Source organism: Anticarsia gemmatalis, chromosome 1 (assembly GCF_050436995.1).
Source record: "Anticarsia gemmatalis isolate Benzon Research Colony breed Stoneville strain chromosome 1, ilAntGemm2 primary, whole genome shotgun sequence".
Lineage (NCBI taxonomy): Eukaryota > Metazoa > Arthropoda > Insecta > Lepidoptera > Erebidae > Anticarsia > Anticarsia gemmatalis.
The window spans coordinates 8,103,974-8,125,154 of NC_134745.1; the positions used below are offsets into that span (position 1 = coordinate 8,103,974).

Consider the following 21,181-nt stretch of genomic DNA (forward strand, 5'->3'; position numbering starts at 1 on the left):
GCAGATAATTATGGCCTGTTTGATACTGTTACTTAATTTAGGAAATGCACATAATTATTCTCTAGATACACGGTGCATGGCAAGGCTCTCTTCTTATTTGTGGTAAAGTACTTAGTTGATTGGATAACGTTTTAATTTCATTTGTGTTGTATCGTTATGGTCAATCAGCTACTACGTGTTAAATCGTAAACAAAGTGGATGCACTTATTGGTATCGGACATTCTTCCTTACTTACACCAAATATGGAAAGACAAAATTATAAAACAATAAATTAATAGTAGCCCGACTAGGGACATACTACATTATACTTAGTTGTGTATCTCTAAATTAAAACACAAAAATTCTTTCAAAGGCTTATATTGCTGCGTAAATATCTACAGTAAAAGGCTTATATATTAAAAATGCATAAATACTCAGTTTAGCCACCGCGTCGATACTTTTATACAACAGGTAAATAACTACTACATCTGAAATACTACAATTTATTATATTCACTGGTATCTACAAAATGCAAATGTTTTTGTTCCAAAAATACTTCACCGTCTAATTTAGCAAAAATACAATTTTATAACTTTAAACTCTCGCGTTGCATGTTTAATGTATAATAGAATACGGGAATTAACGCGAACACGCACTTTACCTTAAAATTTATTTTTTATTTCCCCGTACATCAATACAATTTTAGATTTATGTTTTAGAATAATAATAAGTGTTTAGACTTAATGCTCATTGTTACACAATGCACATGGATACGAATTATAAAAAGTTGTATGAATATGTCTGTCTCTTTATTAAGGCTATTCACATCAGTATACTTCAAAGTTTAAGTTATAAGATGTATATTAAATATTGCATATTATTGTGTAGGTATGATAATCATAAGAGCTACAAAAGAAACCAATCTTACTCTTATTTTTAGTTTGTTGGCGTAACTTTCTCTACACTAATAGCTATAGAACCTGTTCATATTATGGTGGTCTTACGGCATTGTGTATAAATAATGTAGTAATGCACTTAGTACTTAGTCGTATTACATTTAAAATCTAAATCTTAATAAAATACATTTTTTAAATCCTACATATATTCTTTACAATAAATACTTGACTAATTCTATTGTAAAATACATATCGAATTATAAAAATAAGTTAGTTGTCTTATAATTAGGAATTACAAAACACTACATCGTCCATTCAACTTTGAATCATATCACAGACAATTTTCATCAAATTGTGTCAAACTGTGTGTATCTAATACTTTTCGTTTGCCTTCGTTAGTTCAGTTAGTTACTTATTCTACATAAGCTTTATGTAAATTATTCTCCAAACATTTACAACCGGTTCCATCACATTCTTTTAAGGTGGACCATCGTAAAACTTTGATGGTACTTTTACCAATAAATCTTCTATATTTGATTTTAGAAAAATACATTTTAAAGATATTATCTGTCACATTAGGCTCAATAATTTCACTTTTAGAATACTTTTTGTTTCTTAAATTTCGTGACGTAAGTAAACATTTTAGAAAAATATTTTATCATAGAGGTTTCAATCATTTAAAATACAAATATCGCCTGAATTTTATGACGGTTTCATTTATCAAGAGTATTTTCTTTTTACACGCAATTTATGGAATAATATTATTACTTAGATGTCACAATATTAAGATACATAAAGTGGTGTTTATTTCAGATAATTCATTGTTTTCCAATTATTTGTCTATTATAGCTGCGATTAGGGAGTTTGAAATCATCATCTGGTCTTACCACATTTGAATAAGTATCGGCAAGCTTTTAATCTCGGATAACCAATCCAAGTAAGTTTGTTAAACCGTCATATTACCTATACTCTTACTCCAGTTTAATAAATATGTACGCACTATACATTGTCAATATACAAGTTGACTGATTCTTTAGTCCTGTTCCCATTCACACTATATTGAGAGAGATTCATCATAATCGATTTTCAGTTTAGTTTCAATTTCAATTCTATTTCAGAATTCTTCCTCATACATTGGAGAAAATATATCTTAACCGTGCTTTGATTTGAATAAAATTTGTAGATAGTTTTATTTTAATACTTGTAATTTGTAAACAGTAGAGAGCAACTTTTAGGTATTTGGGGTTGCACTTCACTGCTGTCTTTGTATGATAAGGGTTGCCATTTGTAAAACATGTCAGTTCCGATGTTGTTAAAACCTCTCCCTTTAAACTCAAATCTATCTACTTTTCAGTTGACGAGGTCCGTTGCGCCGTAGTTAGCCCGGACGCCTATTCAACTTTAGCAACTCGGGAAATCTGCGACAAATGGCAACCTTTTACGAAAGAACATAAAGAGGGCGCTCAATTATTTTCTCGATTTACTACAAGTAGGTAATAACTTGTAGTCTACATAGTGGAGTAGATGTCGGGCACGTATTTGTTGGGCGCCTGCTGGTCGCGTGCGTCAGCGCAGCAGGCGCAGGGCAGTCAGCGAGGCGGCGCGCGGCGCGCCACACGAAGCAACACCGGCCCAGCGCGCACGTCCTTGAACAGCCGGATAGCTTCGCCGTGCGTCAGGCCCGCTGTACCGCGACCATTCACTGACAGAATCTCGTCGCCTGAAAGTGAATTACATGTTATGGTTAAATGTCTAACACTAATGACATGTTACTTAATCGGTAGTCATTGGTATATTAGTTTTAGGTTATCATGGTATATGGTTTCAAGAGTTCAGCCTTTTCGGTGTCTTGTATCCTGTAATACAATTGCCATCTTGCCAATTATAGTGCTTCCACGTCGATCGTGAAAACTTTTTGGTGGAATCCTTAAGAAATAGTTGCCAGTAATAGCTTTGATCAATCTCCATTTTATGGAAAAAATAGCTGTGTTTATATTTTTCAGTAGTACTAAGTCAATACAATACACATTTTAAAAACATTTCCTCTTTATCTCTACTTGGCTACTAATAAATAGGTAAGGCAAATAATAACCAACATACTTCAGAAAATAATTAGTACTTCACATAGAAGCCAAGAAAATGGAAAATTTTACTGCCTTTTAGGAGAAACATAATAACCATGAAATCGAACAATTAACACTTGCTCCATAGATTGTGTTTTTTTATTTGTTATACCTTCGCATTCTACAAGGGCGATCTAATTGCCACGTGCCAGTGTTAATGAAAGGTGGTAACGTTTGCTTAGCTGAATATAACCTTTAAATGTTATTTATAGTCGGGGTACGGCAGGTGAGTTGTGGCAGTTAGGTAATTGCAGGCAGCTGTCGCGTAACGCTCGCGCAGGAATTTTCTGCACCTTTCTATAAGGCTTAACGGCAGATGACAAACATTAGCGCGAAAAGGCTAACTGCGTCGTTAATGAAATCCCTGACATAAAATACTTTTAAGATTTGTCTTACCCTCTCTCAGCGCGGATTCAGCTGCCTGGCCATTATTGAAGATGGTTTTAACAAAGATGCCCATATCCCCGCGCGGTGAGTCTCGACCACCCACGATGCTAAAGCCGAGACCTTTCCCGCCAGCTGACTTCGTAAAACGCACCTGAAAGTTAATGATTGACCGTTATATTAACCGGCGACGACTGTGTTTATAAATAAATGTAAACTTTTATAAATAAAGATAAAAAATACCTCGAAAGAATGCGTATCCCGGGGCTCAGGCGCCGGCGGCCGTTTTCCTATTTGCGTTGAGGTTGGAGGCGCTGGGGGTGGTCGAGCAGATCTCGGCGTGGCACTCACGCGCAGCTCAGCTACACCATTCCGTAACTGTTGAATCGGTTCTGCTTGTCGGGACTGCACTCTTGGCAACCGATAAGGCTCCTCCCACAACCTTTGCGCAGCTTCACATGGAAGTCTATTATACCCATTTCTGTACGGTACATCCAAATCTACAGCTTCACTGTACGGACGCCTACTTCGACCTTCAGAACCATTCTTCCTTCTTTCAGGAACGTAATTAAAGTCGACCACATCTCGGTTTTCATCTTCTTGTGTGATAAGAGGTGCACGATCTCTTGATCCTGCCGAATCTTTTCTATAGACGTTTGGGGAACTGCATCGTCGGCGTACTGTTGCCGATTGCCTCGGTGGTGACGGTGAAGGTGGATGCCTTGTTGCCGTGGGACTAGGAACATAGAAAGTGGATGGTTGTTGTTGCGGTGGTGCAAGGACGTCGTGTGCGGAGAGAGCTCGACGTCGCAGTCCTCCGCCAAGCTTTCCCAAAGCCCTTAATAAATCCGGGGCTCCACTAGTAACACGCAGTGAAGCGGTTGTGTATACTTTTCCTCGATGCCTGAATGACAACTTAGACGGTGGCGCTGGGGAACAGTGCTGCGGCGGCCTGGGAGGTGAGGGTGAGCAACGTACAGGGCTCGGCTCACGATTGCCAGATCCAGGTCGTAAGCGGGAGCAACGACGACGAAGTTTTCGCCATCTTTGGGACAGATTGGCATTCCATCCTTCTTCTGAAAAGTAAAAAAACTTTTAATAATTTTCAATTATTAGACGTATCTTAAAATTACAAATACATGAAACTCTTAAAAACTCTAGGTACTGTACATACATAAGGTATCCTCGTAACGGTTTGTTGAATTTGAAACTGCTTTTAAGTAACAAGTTTTGGAAGGTTGAATCTAACATTATCTCGTTAATGTTCCAAATGAAACGAGTAAACGGCTTAAATAAACGGTCTTAGATTTCCTTATATGGTATTACGGCAAACATAAGGAAGTTTAACCTTTCTTGTTGGTGTCAGCGTCGGAGGCGTAGTCATGTGTGCGCGGCGGGGGCGGCGCGGGCGGCGACGCGGGCGCAGCGAAGCTGTGGCGCAGCGGCGTCATGCGCAGGAGCCGCGGACGATCACCGCCACCACCGCGAGATCCCCATGCGGGGGCACCCATTATCGTCTAATAACTGGAAATAAACAAGTAAACAAATGTAGCAAAACGTTACAAGTTACATAGTTTTTTCTTGTCACTGATTCGGGGAATACCCAACTTTACAAATGGGTATAAATAATTATGTTCGACTACTGTATTTAAAAATTCATAGTCCCCTTATGTTGAAATGTATTTATTACGCAATCTTATGTTTAGTCTCTAGAAATCCAGGGAATGCCCCTTGGTAAGATTTAATAAGAGAAAAAAAAATTGTAAGTCAACCCGGTACTAAACACATGTAATGCACATACGGTAAAATTAATATGTTACTGTTCAATAAACCTTAATTGCATAGTCACGGGAAAAGTAGGTTGTTTGGTACATTTACAGTCATCATTACTGTAGTCGGAGTTAATAAACTAGAGCCAGGCACATCACGCGCCGCTAAATATAGAACCACTTTGTGCTTATTAGAAGCTCGATATAATTAGATATGACTTTATAACCACTTAAATCCAAAGAAGGAATGGTATATTAATGCACATTGCAGTAGCTGCTCTTTACTACTTCAACTTTATATTTAAATATGTCCGTTTGTCTGGTCAAACCCGTCTAATATCCGTTGAGGCGTTAGATACATCATACGTTTTTCTTAGCTGAATGACGCTAATATCAAGATTTTTTTAAAAGTCTTACCTTTGTACTAAATATTTTGTGCTATTCAAAGCAGTTGAGAATGTTTTCTCTCATGAAAAATGTTTATTGCATAAACTGTAATGCGAGAAAATGACATATGATACTCCAAATATGCGTTGGAGTCACGACACACAAATTCCGGACTAACCATTTGGAATTCCACGCATACGCGAGCGAAACCTCCATACAAAAGCTTGTAAATCATAAGACTGGTAGTGGTAGATGTGTGGCTGACTGCAGATACATAACATTGACCACGTTTACTCCCACACGGCGTGGGCTTAGGTCGGCAAACAACGACGTCCGGTCACCGAAGCCCTGTCGCATAACTTTAACAATTATGTCTACTCGTGACCCAAATAACTACTAAAATATTTGTTACGACTAAACTCTACCCAAAAGGTCTCTGTCATGATTTTTATACGGCTAAGCGGTTTCATTAATACAAGCCACAGTATGAATAAAGTATAAGTAAATAAGGTACTCAGGCCTACTTATGTCGCAGTACGCAAACGTGAACTGTTTAAGATTTTTATGCGATTGTCGTAGCGACAGTACGCGAAAATCATGGTTACAGTGGGAAACCGTGAGTCACGTGTTATGGAAGAATATAATTTAATTCTAGTACAGTTTAGTATATTTTGTATTGTTTACTAGCATTTTAATATCAGGAAACTGTGATTACCTCGTATTATTACAATAACAACGTGATTCACTTCAATTAATTAAAAAGTTTCAAGTTCAAGTAGTATTCATTCATTAAATTACAAAGATGTATTTAATTCAATTATTCATTCATTTAGTTTGTTACTCACAGCTTCTCTAATTACTCACAATAGGTATCGTTTGTGTAACAATAATATCACCAGCACAGTGATTTAGTCACTACTGTTGCCTACATAAATTAAATATTTTTTAATATAATATATTAATTTGCAATAACTGGATTGAATACCTTTAATAAAAAGGTAAAATTCAGACTTTTTTTACTTTTCCTTGCGTTTTAATTTTATTTTTCGCTGAAACGAAATCGATCAACAGCAGTGACATACTAATATGAATACAATGCATAATCGTCAAACAAAAACAGCACACTCTTATTTATTTGTTCACCAGATTAGCAAAACAATACGAAAATGAGAATGTTAACCGAACCCAAACATTGGTTATATTAGTAGGAGCAGGCAAGCGGTACCTCTAGCGGATATCCGCTCTGCCAGACTTACTCGACACTCATACTAAATAGTGATGCGCACTTGATGCATTTTACGATGCTTATCGTTTTTGATTCTTTTACGGCCGTGAAGTAATTATAACCGCTTATTTCAAACGCGAGAGAGCTCGCGTGCGTCGCGATAATATATTTTATATCGAGTTAACATTTATGTTCCATCGTAGAAACGTTGTAAAACTGTAAACGATTCTCTACTACTGTCGAGTGTCGACAAGCGGCTAGCTATCGTATAAGTAATTTTATATGGAAATTAGATCAGCGCCTCTGACGGGAGCCGTAGGAACTACTTTTGAAGTACAGTTAACTCTAACCCTCTTATTCATAAAAACACACTATAAACCTATTTTAGTTAAAAAGCCACTATAATATTATGTTTTCTCTTTTTCATTTCGCTAAGGAGTGAAAGAAATAAAACACTTTATAAGCCTTTCATAACATAAGGGTTGGACTCTCGATACTAGATAGTTCCGACTTTACAAAGTCTAGCTTTTGTGTTCTGTGTTAACATCGGATGCTATCTTGAATTGCTAAATTAAATGTAAGCGGAATCTCTACAGTTGATATAATCACGCAAAAGACTTGTTATTTTTTGTTTTTGTATATAATGATTTAAAAACTGTGTAAATATCAGTTAGTTGTTAATAAAGCATACGGATTGAACACGAACGACCATCAATCAACAACGTTTATAGTATTAGTGCTGCAAAAAATGCTTATGTTAGGATAACGCGCAATAAAAAGCAATTAGGTATGTCATCGTTACTGCGTATCAATAATAACATAATAGTAAATCGAGTTATAGAATGAAAAAACATTGATTAAAGGACTTTGACGCATTTTGTGAAAGCTTTCAATATAGGTACGATGGCTTAAGTGCCTCCAAAATACTACTATACATTATACGTTGCGTGAACTCTGGTTGAAACGTCAACGTAACGGAAATCCGTCTCGCGCTAAGAGCGATAGACAACAATGGAGATTGCAAGTCCAATTGATGATGTGCTTCTATCAAGTCCTCAAAAGTGCCTTCAACCTTAACTTGGTGATTCACAAACTATATAGACCATTATTGATTGTTTCCTCAAAATATCCTTGACTTGACTTTACCTCAACTCAATGAAACTGCCAGTCATAACTTTACCTATAAGTACTAAAATCTTCCTTTGAATTTGGAATGACAATTTCGAGAACTTTGCTGTCAGCTTCATGGACTTTTGACACCTACTTTAAGTTGAAGTAGAGTGGGTTTAAGGAGTACTTTGCAAAACTGTTCGAACTGTTGCCATGATGGCTAGAGACATGTCAAAACTTCGACATAATTCTTAGTTCTCGTAAATTAAAACAATAAAATGGTAAATAGCAATCTTAAATTCACTATTCTGGTATTGATTACAGTTCAAACTCATACATAATGAATGTTTGCGTGGTCAGTAGGATAATATTAGTCTCTAGGGGTCGTATAGAGACTGGTGGACACAAGCAAGTAATTAAATTCCGAGCTCCCGATCCCAAGGGCGATCTTTACGACCGATAAAGGGTGCTGCGGTCGTACAAAAAACAAGGGGAATGGATTTATTGGGCAGTGACCATTCCTATATATACATTACAGAATATATTTAGAAGGTTTACTTGTATTTTTAATGTATCCTGTGTACATTACTGCACATGCATGGGTGACTAGCAAAACCCCTGCGGCTTCTCTGGAGTGGAATTTTATTTCAGAGTAATATATTTATCAGAGATAATAAATAATACCTTATTCACATTACTAACTGAAAGTTCCTAAAGTTAACGCGTCCAAAAGTATAAAGATAAATAAAATTCTAACACGTAAATGCCTTTTAAGACGTCGAAACATTTTTAGTGCTATTTTTTGGTAAGACAAGGTTGGATGACTGCATAATATTCAAATCGTTTTCGCGCTTCGTATCCCTTTAGAATAAAATATCAGATAAGTGCGTCTTACTTTAAATATGTATGTTGAATTAGCTAAATGTAGCCCTTAGAAGGCAGTTTGAATAGGGCATAATTAAAGATATACAAATCTTTTTAGTAACACGTAAGTATTTAGAAGAGTCTATTCACGGTATGTTAAAAGTAACAGTCAATTGGCGTCCATCCATCTGCAAAGCGACTTAATTCGTGTGGAACTGCACGGAAAGTAGTTATACAACACGATTGTTTTGAATAACATTCACCAGACTATATACCTAGTTCATCTAGGCAGTTATGGCAGAGGAAATTGGCGTTAATTTCGCCGGCGCAGTACCGTTGCGAGCCGAATTTGACAGCGCTTGCGCCGTGCCGCACTGGTCACTGATCTTCCGGTCAGTTGGCTATTCACTGTCATAGCCTATTAGCGAAATAGGAACAATTCTGTACAGTATAATAAACCTATAATCATTCTGTGATGGAGTTATTACGCGTGGTAATAACGAGGTCTCAATACGTCTAACACACTTAAAGAGATATCAATGGAGAAGCGTAGAGATCGTAACAGGTTACTCCCACACTTCTTGCTCGATGTTTGGTACAGTTTTTATGAATAAATGGGCGACGTCCTCGTTCGACAACAATGGAGCTAAGTTTTCCTCTATTATGGTTCAAGCTTTATTAGTTGTATGATGTAATATTATAGATATAATGTTAATCAATCATTTTATAATAACCAATTGCGCAATATGCTCTTGTTTCTTGGTGTGATAGCTGAGATAAACTTCTATTTGGATGAACTTTTCCACTGCCATAGTGTTTAAGAAGATTTCTCCACAAATGTCAAGGGTTACATAACACAACATATTTGTATAATAGCTTAAGCATTTCGAACAAAACTATTATTATAAATGAACATAACAATGCATCCTACAACATAACAATCAGTTACAAAACGACCCCAATTTATTAATTACTTATTTCATAACACTTTGATTTTCGCAAAAAGTCCACCCTCCTATTAGTTTTGAATAATGGGTGCTTATCAACAGATGCGTACGTGACAAAATCAAAAGCAGAATTTGTGGCGTCAGCAGATGGGTGGAGCGAACGTCCCAATTGTTCTCCCTGCGGCCCGCGGCCCTTCTTTGAACTCAAGTGGATCGCTATTAAAGCCTGAATCCATTAGTTGTTCATTCCACGGGAGTATAAGTGGTCTCAAGCGGCACAATGCGACGTGTGAACCGGCAAAATAACAGTGTGTATCCGTTATCAGCAGAACGAAAGCATAAGAAGTAGAATGCAAGCTGTCAAGTGATTAATTACAAGTACAGTCTGAGTAAACAATATTAGCAACCGGTACCTATATCAATTAGTAAACACTGGCTCTGGTAGACACAGACCACAGAAGTCATACCAAAACGTGAATACGAACGATGTAGAACCTTAAATTATAATCGTAAATCAGTTCGAATCAAATGCGTATTGTAAATCAGTGTAGGTACCTACCTATTATAAATAAACATATAGGTATTGTGGTATCGTAGATCATAATTTATCAAGGTTAAGAGCATAAGGTAAACCTGATATTGTCGTAAGTACCTATTAGATCTAGATAGATATACGTTATGGATCTATATTTTCTTCTAGACCTAGTTTATCAACTTATTGGCAGGGACAAGTCTTGGTCACACAATATTGCTGTAGGAATTTATGGGTAATATATAACTAGTGTTTGGTGGCCATGTTGCGCCCACTCTTATTAACCAAACTGAGATTTATGCGTAACTACGAGAGCGATAGTGGCACAATAGGCCTTAAGGAATGTGACCCGCGTCTCGTTCGGTACCTACATCAGCGTGCCCCTTTCATATGATCAATTTGAAATGTTAACTAACGTACAATATGCGCTTGTTCGTTGATTGTTTGTAACTACACAACATCAGAGTGATGTTCCGCAGTTTTATCGTATGTAAACAATTTTTTGCACATACTAGCAGAAGGCTTTCATTTATGTGCAGCTGGACTTACACTGGGAAACTTATTATAATGCGTACACTTCAGAGTACTTTAACAGTAAAGTATAACATTCGGTCATTAACATCTAAACAGACTCTAAACACACATTTAGAAATGACTGCTTCTGGTTAAAGACAAAGTACATATCCGTTAATAGCTACATTCGTCGCAACTCCCAAGCCAAGTTAGTAAAGACAAATAAAGCTGATGTCATAAGCGCAGCTCTAAATGAGAGTGTCACAATAAGACGAGCCGTCCGCCGTTTATAGTTGATTATTTACAAATAGTTTATAGTGCTATTCGTCATTTGTGTGAACAAGTAGGCCGGCTACGGTATTGCAATACTGTGGATCTCCGTTCTATAACATTGTTTGCAGTCGAATTAAGAATCTACCCGCGCTCTACATCTCAGCTCATCGAATGAATCTGGGAAATTGCTTCTCGCTCATTCTATTATGATGTTCATCGTTATTTACTATTATATTTTTTCTCAAGAGAAATCGGTCCGTTCTGATTTCATTGTTGTGCTTAAGCAAGTTTTCGAATGTTTTGTACAACGAAAGCAGACCAGCTGTGTACAGATTAATAATGTTATTGTACCTGGTCCTAATTATAATATCGTTTAGTATGTACGTATTAAATATTCACTGTGTATGGAACAGAATAATGTGTGACTCATAGAGATTCCGACGTGTTCAGCCAACGATAAGACTTTGTGATTAGTATATGGTAGAAAGAACAATATAAGTGCGTGTGAAAACGTTTCTCATCCTCATTGTCATGAAGTTTTATTTGCAAACATAAATATGTATATTTGCTACATGGTTTTTAACATTTTAGAAAACGCGTCTGCAAAATTGTACTAATCTAACTCATCAGTCACTTTGGCTTGTAAGGTGTACGGGTTAGGTATCAAATGTTTGATTGAATATACTCTATCAGTCACTGGACCGACCACGCGGAAATCAGAGCTGCGGGTGTTGCTATCGGAGCAGCCATTATTCAATAAGCTAGGTATCGATAGATAACCCTGACTAACTGACTAAGTAGCCTGGGAACAGTTAGAAGCACTGTCGTAAAATATCTATTTTAATGTTTAAAAATCTTCCTACTTTTGAAGCAAACATAAATGTCAAACTCTCGAAAGCAGCGAAAGTTTTTAATTACTCAACTATATTTTCTAAAAAGCATATTTAAGTTAACATTTATTTGACAAAGAATATTCCCAAAAACCTCTTATCCCTTTGTGTATTCGCTACCTATCTGCATGTGCGAGTAAATTTATTCAAACTACTCTACATAACAAAACATAGAGCTAAAATGTCTGAACTTCCTAATATGAGACAGTCATTGAATGGTAACCGCGTCATTAAAATAACAAATGGACCAATTCTAAAATGTAGAGGCTCGAGTACTATGCGTTGTGGGTGGAACATGTTACTAAAGTTTATGTAAATCTGTTAATTAGGGACATTGATATGTTATGGTCAATATACTTATTACTACTTGTATTCACATATTATTATCACAAAATATTTTTAAAATTTCGACTACTTAATCTTTACTCCCTAGTTTGATACAAAGTAAATACAATTAGTATCTTTAGCGTATTCCAAAACAACCATAATTTGCAAGTGATTTTTTTTATCAATTATTCGAAAAACAAAACATCGTAATGAACATTTGAGGAAATCAGACGGTCAAGAATAAGATCGATGCTATTCTGTATACGGATTAGAATCTAGTAGCTCTGTATTATTTATTAAAGTTTAATCTAGTATCACTCTCGATGCTTGAGGAGTGATAACTTATAAACTTGTCAAAAATCTTCGTTACCATCACACTAAAGCGATTGAAATATCATGAAGAATTATCTTCTGCAATAAACAGCTCTTTATTATATGATCATATGCATAAACTAGTACGGTTGTAACTGTACATACAAGATGTAATAATCGTTGCATGTTATCGGACGCTATCACGTAAAGCCTTATTAATCTAAGTACATATCATTGAATGGAGTTGAGCGTCACTAATTAGGCTCGCGTGTATCATCGGGACCACCTACAATGCCATAACCCATTTTATAAGCTGATGTTACATAAGTGATGCAAAAGGAGACCTTTTTAATTGTAGAGTTGCTTATTATTCTACACGAAGCAATGGTTTTATATCATTTCAAACATGTAAAATTGTATGTGTAATGTATTTGTTTGGATATATGGTGTTAAAATACGCAGTAAATGCCATTACAGCTGAACTGATAAGGAAAAACTTGACACGCATGAATATAAAATTTCGTTCTATACAATAAACTTATACGATTCTTTTTACCACAGAAAATCTTTTCAAAAGAATGATGTTGCAGCTACAACCTAGTTAGTGCAGTAATGTTAAGGAAATAAATGTTTAAATTATTTATATAGGACGCACGAGACGGTGTAATGTAGGTAGTGTTCGTAATGTTCGTATAGTATGTCAGTACGGTTCAAGTTTCAATTGATGGATGAGTGTCGGCCGCAATTTTCGCCGTGGAGTAACGATGTCGTATGTGGGACAACATGCAGGGTTTCGCAACAGTAAAAGCCCAGTAAAAGTAAATTTATATTATCGGGTTAACTATGTTGTATGATTTTACATACACCATATCACTTTAAATGTCAGCGATAAAAAAGTTATGGGTAATTTTTTTTTATGTACGCATACGGTTGCGAAATCGAAACTAAACAGTTGAATTGAAATAGTAACCTTGTCAAAACAACAAATGTATAAACGATGCCGTCATATTTAATAACGGTTTTTGATTAATATTTTATGGTTTTAATCCGTGAAACAAAAACATAAAACACAATAGTTTTAGAAACTAAGTTAGTACACAGCAACACTTAGAACAGAGATTCTTTGAATAGAAAACATATGATGAGTTTCTTCAATTATGTATTTTCTTTGTACAGTCAGCTTCTTATATAAAGTGACAGATAACATATCCAGTTATAAAGGGACTCCTAAAGTGATCAATAATAATAATACAACCAAAGTCATCTAATTATGTAAGTCATTCATCTTGCACAATGATATCGGAACATGGACATCGTCAAATATATGAGTTCGTTCAAAGTGCCATAATCATAGTAACAAACACGGCGCCAATGGTTTCTAAGCATCCAAAGTATTCAAAAATATGGAACACTACATGAAAATGAACTCTATCGCTGAATATTTAAGGTACCTTTTGAAATTTAAAAACTAAATGAATAAGATAAAGCATTGGTTGTTCCTTTCATTATGAACGTGACGTCATTGGCATGTGTTTTGTTTATTCTATCCTCAATTTTATCATATTTTCATGATTTATAATTCGCGTTAGATATCAAAGAGTAATTAATACTAATTTGCATAAATACTCGAAAGATTTCATAGATACTAAGCATCCAAAGTATTCAAAAATATGGAACACTACATGAAAATGAACTCTATCGCTGAATATTTAAGGTACCTTTTGAAATTTAAAAACAAAATGAATGAGATAAAGCATTGGTTGTTCCTTTCATTATGAACGTGACGTCATTGGCATGTGTTTTGTTTATTCTATCCTCAATTTTATCATATTTTCATGATTTATAATTCGCGTTAGATATCAAAGAGTAATTAATACTAATTTGCATAAATACTCGAAAGATTTCATAGATAATGTACATCATTGTTTACATATCAATGTCATGTGTCATTCATATAAATGCAAATAAATTAATTATAATAAAGTAATTATTACAATTTAATTGGAAAAACATGGCCTCATTTCGAATTAATGATGGAATGAAACACAAAATCATTCACTTGCAACAAGAAGGTGTTTCTGTAACAGACATTGCGAACGAACTTGGAATATCCGTAAGTTGACTTCTCTTTATATTGTATGTTATTTTATTTTTTTGTATTTTGTACTGCATAAATTCTTACATGTTATAATAATTCAGTTTCTTTCTTACAGAGGAACACAGTTTATCGATGGACGGATAGATGGAATACAGAGGGTATTCTCCGTTACCATGTAACAACTGGTCGTCCACGCCGGACAAACACTGATCAAGATACGCGAATAGTGCAGAAAGCTCGAAGCGATCGTTTTTTAAACACGCGTAATTTGGCATTTGAGTTTCAAGTATCACAGACCACAATAAGGAGACGATTACACGAGAAAGGTTTACATAATAGAATACCCGCCAAGAAACCTGCACTTACGCCGAGGCACAAAGCACAAAGATTAGAGTTCGCACGACGTTATTTAGATTTTAATTTTGAAAATGTCGTTTTTGTAGACGAAAAAGTATTTTGTTCTACTGCTCGTGGTCGTCTATCTTTATGGAGGTTAAACAACACCAGATACGAAGAAAGAAATGTGTTACCTGGTAACAGGAGTGGACGTATCACACTCGGATTCTGGGGTTGGATGTTCCAAAGCGGTCCGGGAGAATTAGTCGAGGTTGGCGGCAGACTTAATGGCCAAAGATATAAAGATATCCTTAATGATGTTTTGTTGCCCACGGCCCGAGTATTTTATCCAAACGAAAGAATCCGTTTCATACAGGACAACAGTTCTGTTCATAATTCCAGGGTAGTATCAAATTATTTAAATGAAACAAGAGATTTGGAACGAATTATTTTTCCTGCACGTAGTCCTGACTTAAACCCAATAGAAAACTTGTGGGGTAAAATGATTGAACTATGGGATAATACTACGATAAGAAGTACGGAAAACTTGAGGAGACACGTTGAAAATGTATGGGAGTCGTTAAGGGGAGACAGATTTTGTTTTAACGCAGTGCAATCCATGCGTCAGCGACTTAGCGATGTTATTATTGCTGAAGGTGGATATACACGTTTTTGATATTTTTTTGTTATATATTTTAAGATAATAAACAACCATTTCAATTGAAGTAAAACCTTGTTATTTTACGAGTTATTATTTTGACCTGGAATTATGTGATGATACGTAGAATGCAGGAACAGTTTAAATCACATACATTTAGAAGAAGGCTGTTTAGGTCTCATCGAATCGAATTATGTGATTGATACGTAGAGTGCAGGAAGAGTTCAAATCACTTAGGTACATTTTTAGAAGGTTGTTTAGGTCTCATCTCTTATTTTAGGATCGTGGGTAATTGGCGAGCATAATTTAGCTTTTAAGTCAAATAGACATTAAAAAAAATACTTATTCGGGATACGACCCGGTGACCTTACGTACGGCGGACACTCTAATGCCCAGACACCAATCAGACATGCATAGTGACATAGTTCATTTTCATGTACCTAATGTTTGTTCCATATTTTTGAATACTTTGGATGCTTAGAAACCATTGGCGCCGTGTTTGTTACTATGATTATGGCACTTTGAACGAACTCATATATTTGACGATGTCCATGTTCCGATATCATTGTGCAAGATGAATGACTTACATAATTAGATGACTTTGGTTGTATTATTATTATTGATCACTTTAGGAGTCCCTTTATAACTGGATATGTTATCTGTCACTTTATATAAGAAGCTGACTGTACAAAGAAAATACATAATTGAAGAAACTCATCATATGTTTTCTATTCAAAGAATCTCTGTTCTAAGTGTTGCTGGCGAGTCTCGCGACAAGCATTCACTGTGTCATTAAGTAGTTAGTTATTTTGAAATGAAAATAGCAGGTGACATCAGCGTAACCGTTGTGTATTGTTTCTTCACTTGAAAGTTTAGGTACAACGAGATATTTAAAACCGATGAATTTTATTTATAAATATGAACATAATTTGTCACATTTTATTTTAAGACATGCTATTTAAAATTCTAATGAGTCGTCTCAGCCGTTCTCTTTAATTAATATGTAATTAGAGTACCGATATCTATATTTTTTATCAGTAGAGCGGTGTTTGGTACATGAGAGCCCTATTTACATGTACTGGGTTAATCAAAGCCTTCATTGTCCGGCGGCATCTTGATTATCGGCGTGGGAGACCCGGAATATGCGCTGTTTATCATACTGTACTCTATTAAGTATTACTTACATACATATCAGCTGCCCGTCATCTGTAATCTAACAACTTGGTAGAGACTCTTGTATGTTAGGCTGGTGGAGGTTTATGCAGCTGAAGGTGGCCTGTTTGATACACCTACTTTATTTTTTTAACCCATTACTGCCCCACTGCAGGGCAAGGGTCTCCTCCCAAATGCGGGAAGGGGTTAGGCCTTGAGTCCCCTACGTTTGCCAAGTGCGGGTTGCTTTGTACAATTGCGTATTTTTGAATTACACAGTTTTTTATCTCGATAAATCGAACATACCAAGGCTTTCTGCTAAGTTGTTGAACTATACAACTGGTGTAAGAAACAGGATAATATGCCTCCTACGCCTCTTACAATTAAGTCGTCGTTCTAAAGGGTGAGAAGTCACAATTAGCGCTGACGCTTCAATTAAGTTTTGCATCGCTGCCGTTGCACTTTGAGAATGTGTTATTCGCAACATGCAGAATTTAATGGTCTGTACTTCATTTTACTCTTTTACAAACATTATTTTGAGATTCACCGGTTAGGTACTGGTAACTCATTTTTGTTCGTCTCGTAAATCCTCCTAAGATCCTTGGCATGGTCATTCTATAGCTGGGTGACCGTTTGGTGTTTTTTGAACTGAGCGTCTCCGTGCTTCGGAGGACACGCTTAGTGTCATTCCGGGTTGTGGTCATTTTTAAGAAATGTCAAAGGCCTTTCGGCGTCTTGAACAACTTTGACACTAGGTTGACGTATCAATATGCATAAGTTAAAACAAAGAAATAGACGTTTGGTATGTCCATATAAAAAATATGTTAGTTTCAAAATGTTATTTGTAAACTAATACATATTTTTCGGAATAAGAAGATTATCTTCAAAGACTCCATACCGTTACAGGTTAAATTGCTATATTAAGTTTGACATTCTAAGATAATAATGTTATCAATAAACTATGGTGTAACCGATGGATGATTGTTACGTTCGTATCACAGGTACAGTCTGAAGCTAACAGGTGTTATTGCTCAGAACTTGATATAAATATTAACTTATTATGAAGTCAATTGGAATTTAGTGAGAATGTATCAACGGATGCTTTATGCAAATAGTTGTTAAGTAGAATGCAATGAAAATAGCGTAGAATGGAATAAAACTTATGAATTTTGAAAAAATTAAAGAATGTTTCTCAACAGAAAAATGGTTTGGTTTCTTCCAGGAATGAGAAAGAAATTAGGCTTCTAGTCCCCAACCTTGGCTATTTTGAGGATATTGTGTACCTTCAAGATGTCGCCTTAAAATTGAAACTAGCTCTCGGTTAATTATGTTCCAAATCATATAAAATCTTAGAAACGTTTCACATTTGTGAAATTGGAAATTGATTTTATGTGAGTACTTAAGCTATATTAAATTGTTTAACATAATCCACAATACTGACAGTGACATTATAATAATTTGACCTCATAAAGAAGGTAGCCAAGATAGTCCCAAATAGGAGGAAGAGAATAAGGCTCGGTGATTCAGACAGGAAGCGTCTTATGTCACTGAACTACGTCTAACAATATTGATTACCAGAATACGTAATTAACTACATTAATGATTTCATTTTCCTCATGAAGGACGCAATTACATACATGTACTGACGTTAAAACAGCTCAAACCTTGATAAAGATAATGTACTAGAGTAAAACATTAATTAAATAAATACACTGAGTCGCTTTTATGAACTCGTTGAAATTTTAATAAACTAGCCATTATGTTACGAACATAAATTGGTCCAAGGGTCATAGTTTCATGTTCTGGGTTGGTCATTGAGCTCTGAATGAACGTTTGTTGTCGCACACAGTGTATCTTATTACTCGTGACTATAGTCCAACAATTTAGTAGAGAGCCTTGTAAACTAATTTCGCAGCCACCGGACGTATAAAAATACAAAATTTAGAAATTTTGTAACCAGAATTTTATTGGTCAATTTAGGTACCCACAGTGGTGGTAAGTATACTTTATTTTGGAATTTAAAAAAGTTTATAATCTGGATAAATGAACTGGAGACTGGCAATTTAAGGAAGAGGCTTTTGCTCTGTAGTGGGACACATAAACAGGTTAAATAAAAAAAATATCTGAAAAAATCGTGCGTGCCAAGGCTCTACTAAGTTGTCGATCTATAGTACTCCGAAAGGTTAGAAACGTTAAAATTCATGTTGGAATAATAGAGCCCGTCAAATGTTGCAGTGCATTTCTGATTGGTATAGACCAAGGACTTACGAAATATAGACGTAACGATCGAACGCCTTGATTGCTAACATTGTTAGAAAGGTTTCAGTTTTTATTAATTTTCTAGTCCTTTTTTTCATTTATAATGAACCGCTTTTAGTTTCGTTTGTTTCAAAATCTAGTTATTTCACGCAATTAAGTGTCTAGGTTATGTAAAGAAGTCTATCTTGTTTAAATATTATGCCCTCTGTTATTTATTAATTAAGTTTTTCTTGCATAGACTCGAATGTCACAATTCTATCGTTTTCTTCTAAATTCCATTACATACTTATACTTAACCGAAATAGTATTCATTAACGACATAAGACCAAAAAAGAAGCAACCATAAAAAATTGTGTCATTTGATATTAAATGAGTATGAAATGCCGTTATAATTATCGTAATATATTTAAGTATATCGATTAATAAGATTTGATAATTAATATTCTATTGACTGATTCATTACAGTATATACCCATGTCTTTCAGTCATAAATAACCTACAAATCATGCTGCTGAAAATGACATGCATGCTACCAAAAACTGCAGCGACCAAATATCAGAGCTTAGGTTATTCACAGCAAATAAAAGTGTCATTAATACTAAATTAAAACTTGTCTACCTAATTTAGGATCCATTACTAATCCTTTAGCCCACACTCGCTGGCTATAATTGGTGAATCTTGTTTGTGTCCGGTCACTAATAAACCCGGTTTCCTTTTATAGAGATGCAGAAAACTAAAATAACTGCTATTTTAAAGATGCAACTGATTCAATCTTGATTCGACACATAAAATAAGGTTCGAGACATCCGTTTGCTGTTTTTAATAACGGTTTTAAATGTTCCGTGTATTTTTACACCGAAAACCCAGCTTTGTTAAGACTGCATGAGAATTAGAGTATGCATGGCATTTGTAAATAAAACTTGTTGATTGTTTTGGCTTCTCATGCTTTCAAGGATGATACCGAACAACGTGTGTCTTACCTAACTGAATCGAATATTTATTGCCATTGCCAAACAAACAAATCGTTAGCAGGTGGCCGTTACAAGTTCAATTTTTGAAAACATCACAGATGTTTCGTTCGTCGACTCGCTAAACGACATGCTTTAATCTTCTTGAATATCGTTTGCCCAACAATTCATTATACAAATACCTACTAGAGATTAATCGCTCTAATGGATTGATGCAAGTTCACAATGAGAACCGCAACATGCATACGGTATAGGCAATAAAAGAGGGTGCGGGATGAATGCACGACGCTGACGGTGCACAAACAACTATACGAGGCGTTCATTGCACTATAGCTTTTATTTCTAAAGCCATAAGGTCTTTCTAAACTGAACAGTGATTTTGGCGCGGTTGTCTGCCGAAGTGTGGCGACTGAGGGTTCAAACTATGAGGGACCGTAGAAAAGCAACGAACGATACGTTATTTTTTGTGCAAATATTATTTGAGCATTTATTTATCTCGTTCCAGGTGAACGAACGGGGAGCACTTTTTATTGAATTTAAAAATAAATATTTAAACGTGTGTTTACATTTTCAAAAGTAATAAATATTGCAGAAGTTTGAATGTGAGCCGGTTCAATGATGACAATTTAAAAACACACTGATAGGATTCATATAACAACCATACAATATACACATCACGAAGGAAAAGCAACGGTTTATAATTTAAACATTTATATAAAACACCACATGACCTACAAATAGTTTAGTAATAAAAGGTAACGCTCTACAGGATCATCAAAAAAAATAAACAATGAAAGTAGAAATTACAGTATTAAATAAACAAACATAAACTTCTTTAATTAATTATTAAGGAACTTGTAAACAAGTAGAACAATCAAAGTGTTAATGAAACACATCAAGGATATGAAAAGGCACTTACTTTAAACAATGTAACTGAATTTTTCCAAAACGCGTACGTCCGGTCGGCACGTTAATTTTAAAAACTTTGTCATGTCGGACCTTAAAGTTGAAAAATAATTGACATCCACTGTGTGCACAGACACTGCAATAATGCACTCGATTGTACAAGATATCGATCGTGACGTAACGAACATGCACACGATCACCGGCCTGTCCGCGCGCTACACCGCCGCACGTTCGTCTAAAGCGAATGTCGAATTAATACTAACATAACCTCAA

The 21,181-nt window shown here is 35.6% G+C and overlaps 1 protein-coding gene across 1 annotated transcript; it reads right to left on the reverse strand.

Moving 5' to 3' along the window:
- Positions 1-341: 341 nt before the first annotated feature.
- Positions 342-21,162, reverse strand: LOC142974449 (uncharacterized). The gene is made up of 5 exons (XM_076116778.1): positions 20,922-21,162; positions 4,731-4,906; positions 3,626-4,458; positions 3,395-3,536; positions 342-2,595 (listed from the first exon to the last, which is right to left on the reverse strand). The coding sequence occupies exons 2-5, from the start codon at positions 4,891-4,893 to the stop codon at positions 2,465-2,467; spliced, it is 1,269 nt and encodes a 422-aa protein (XP_075972893.1). The 5' UTR covers positions 4,894-4,906; positions 20,922-21,162; the 3' UTR covers positions 342-2,464.
- Between the last annotated feature and the right edge of the window lie 19 nt (positions 21,163-21,181).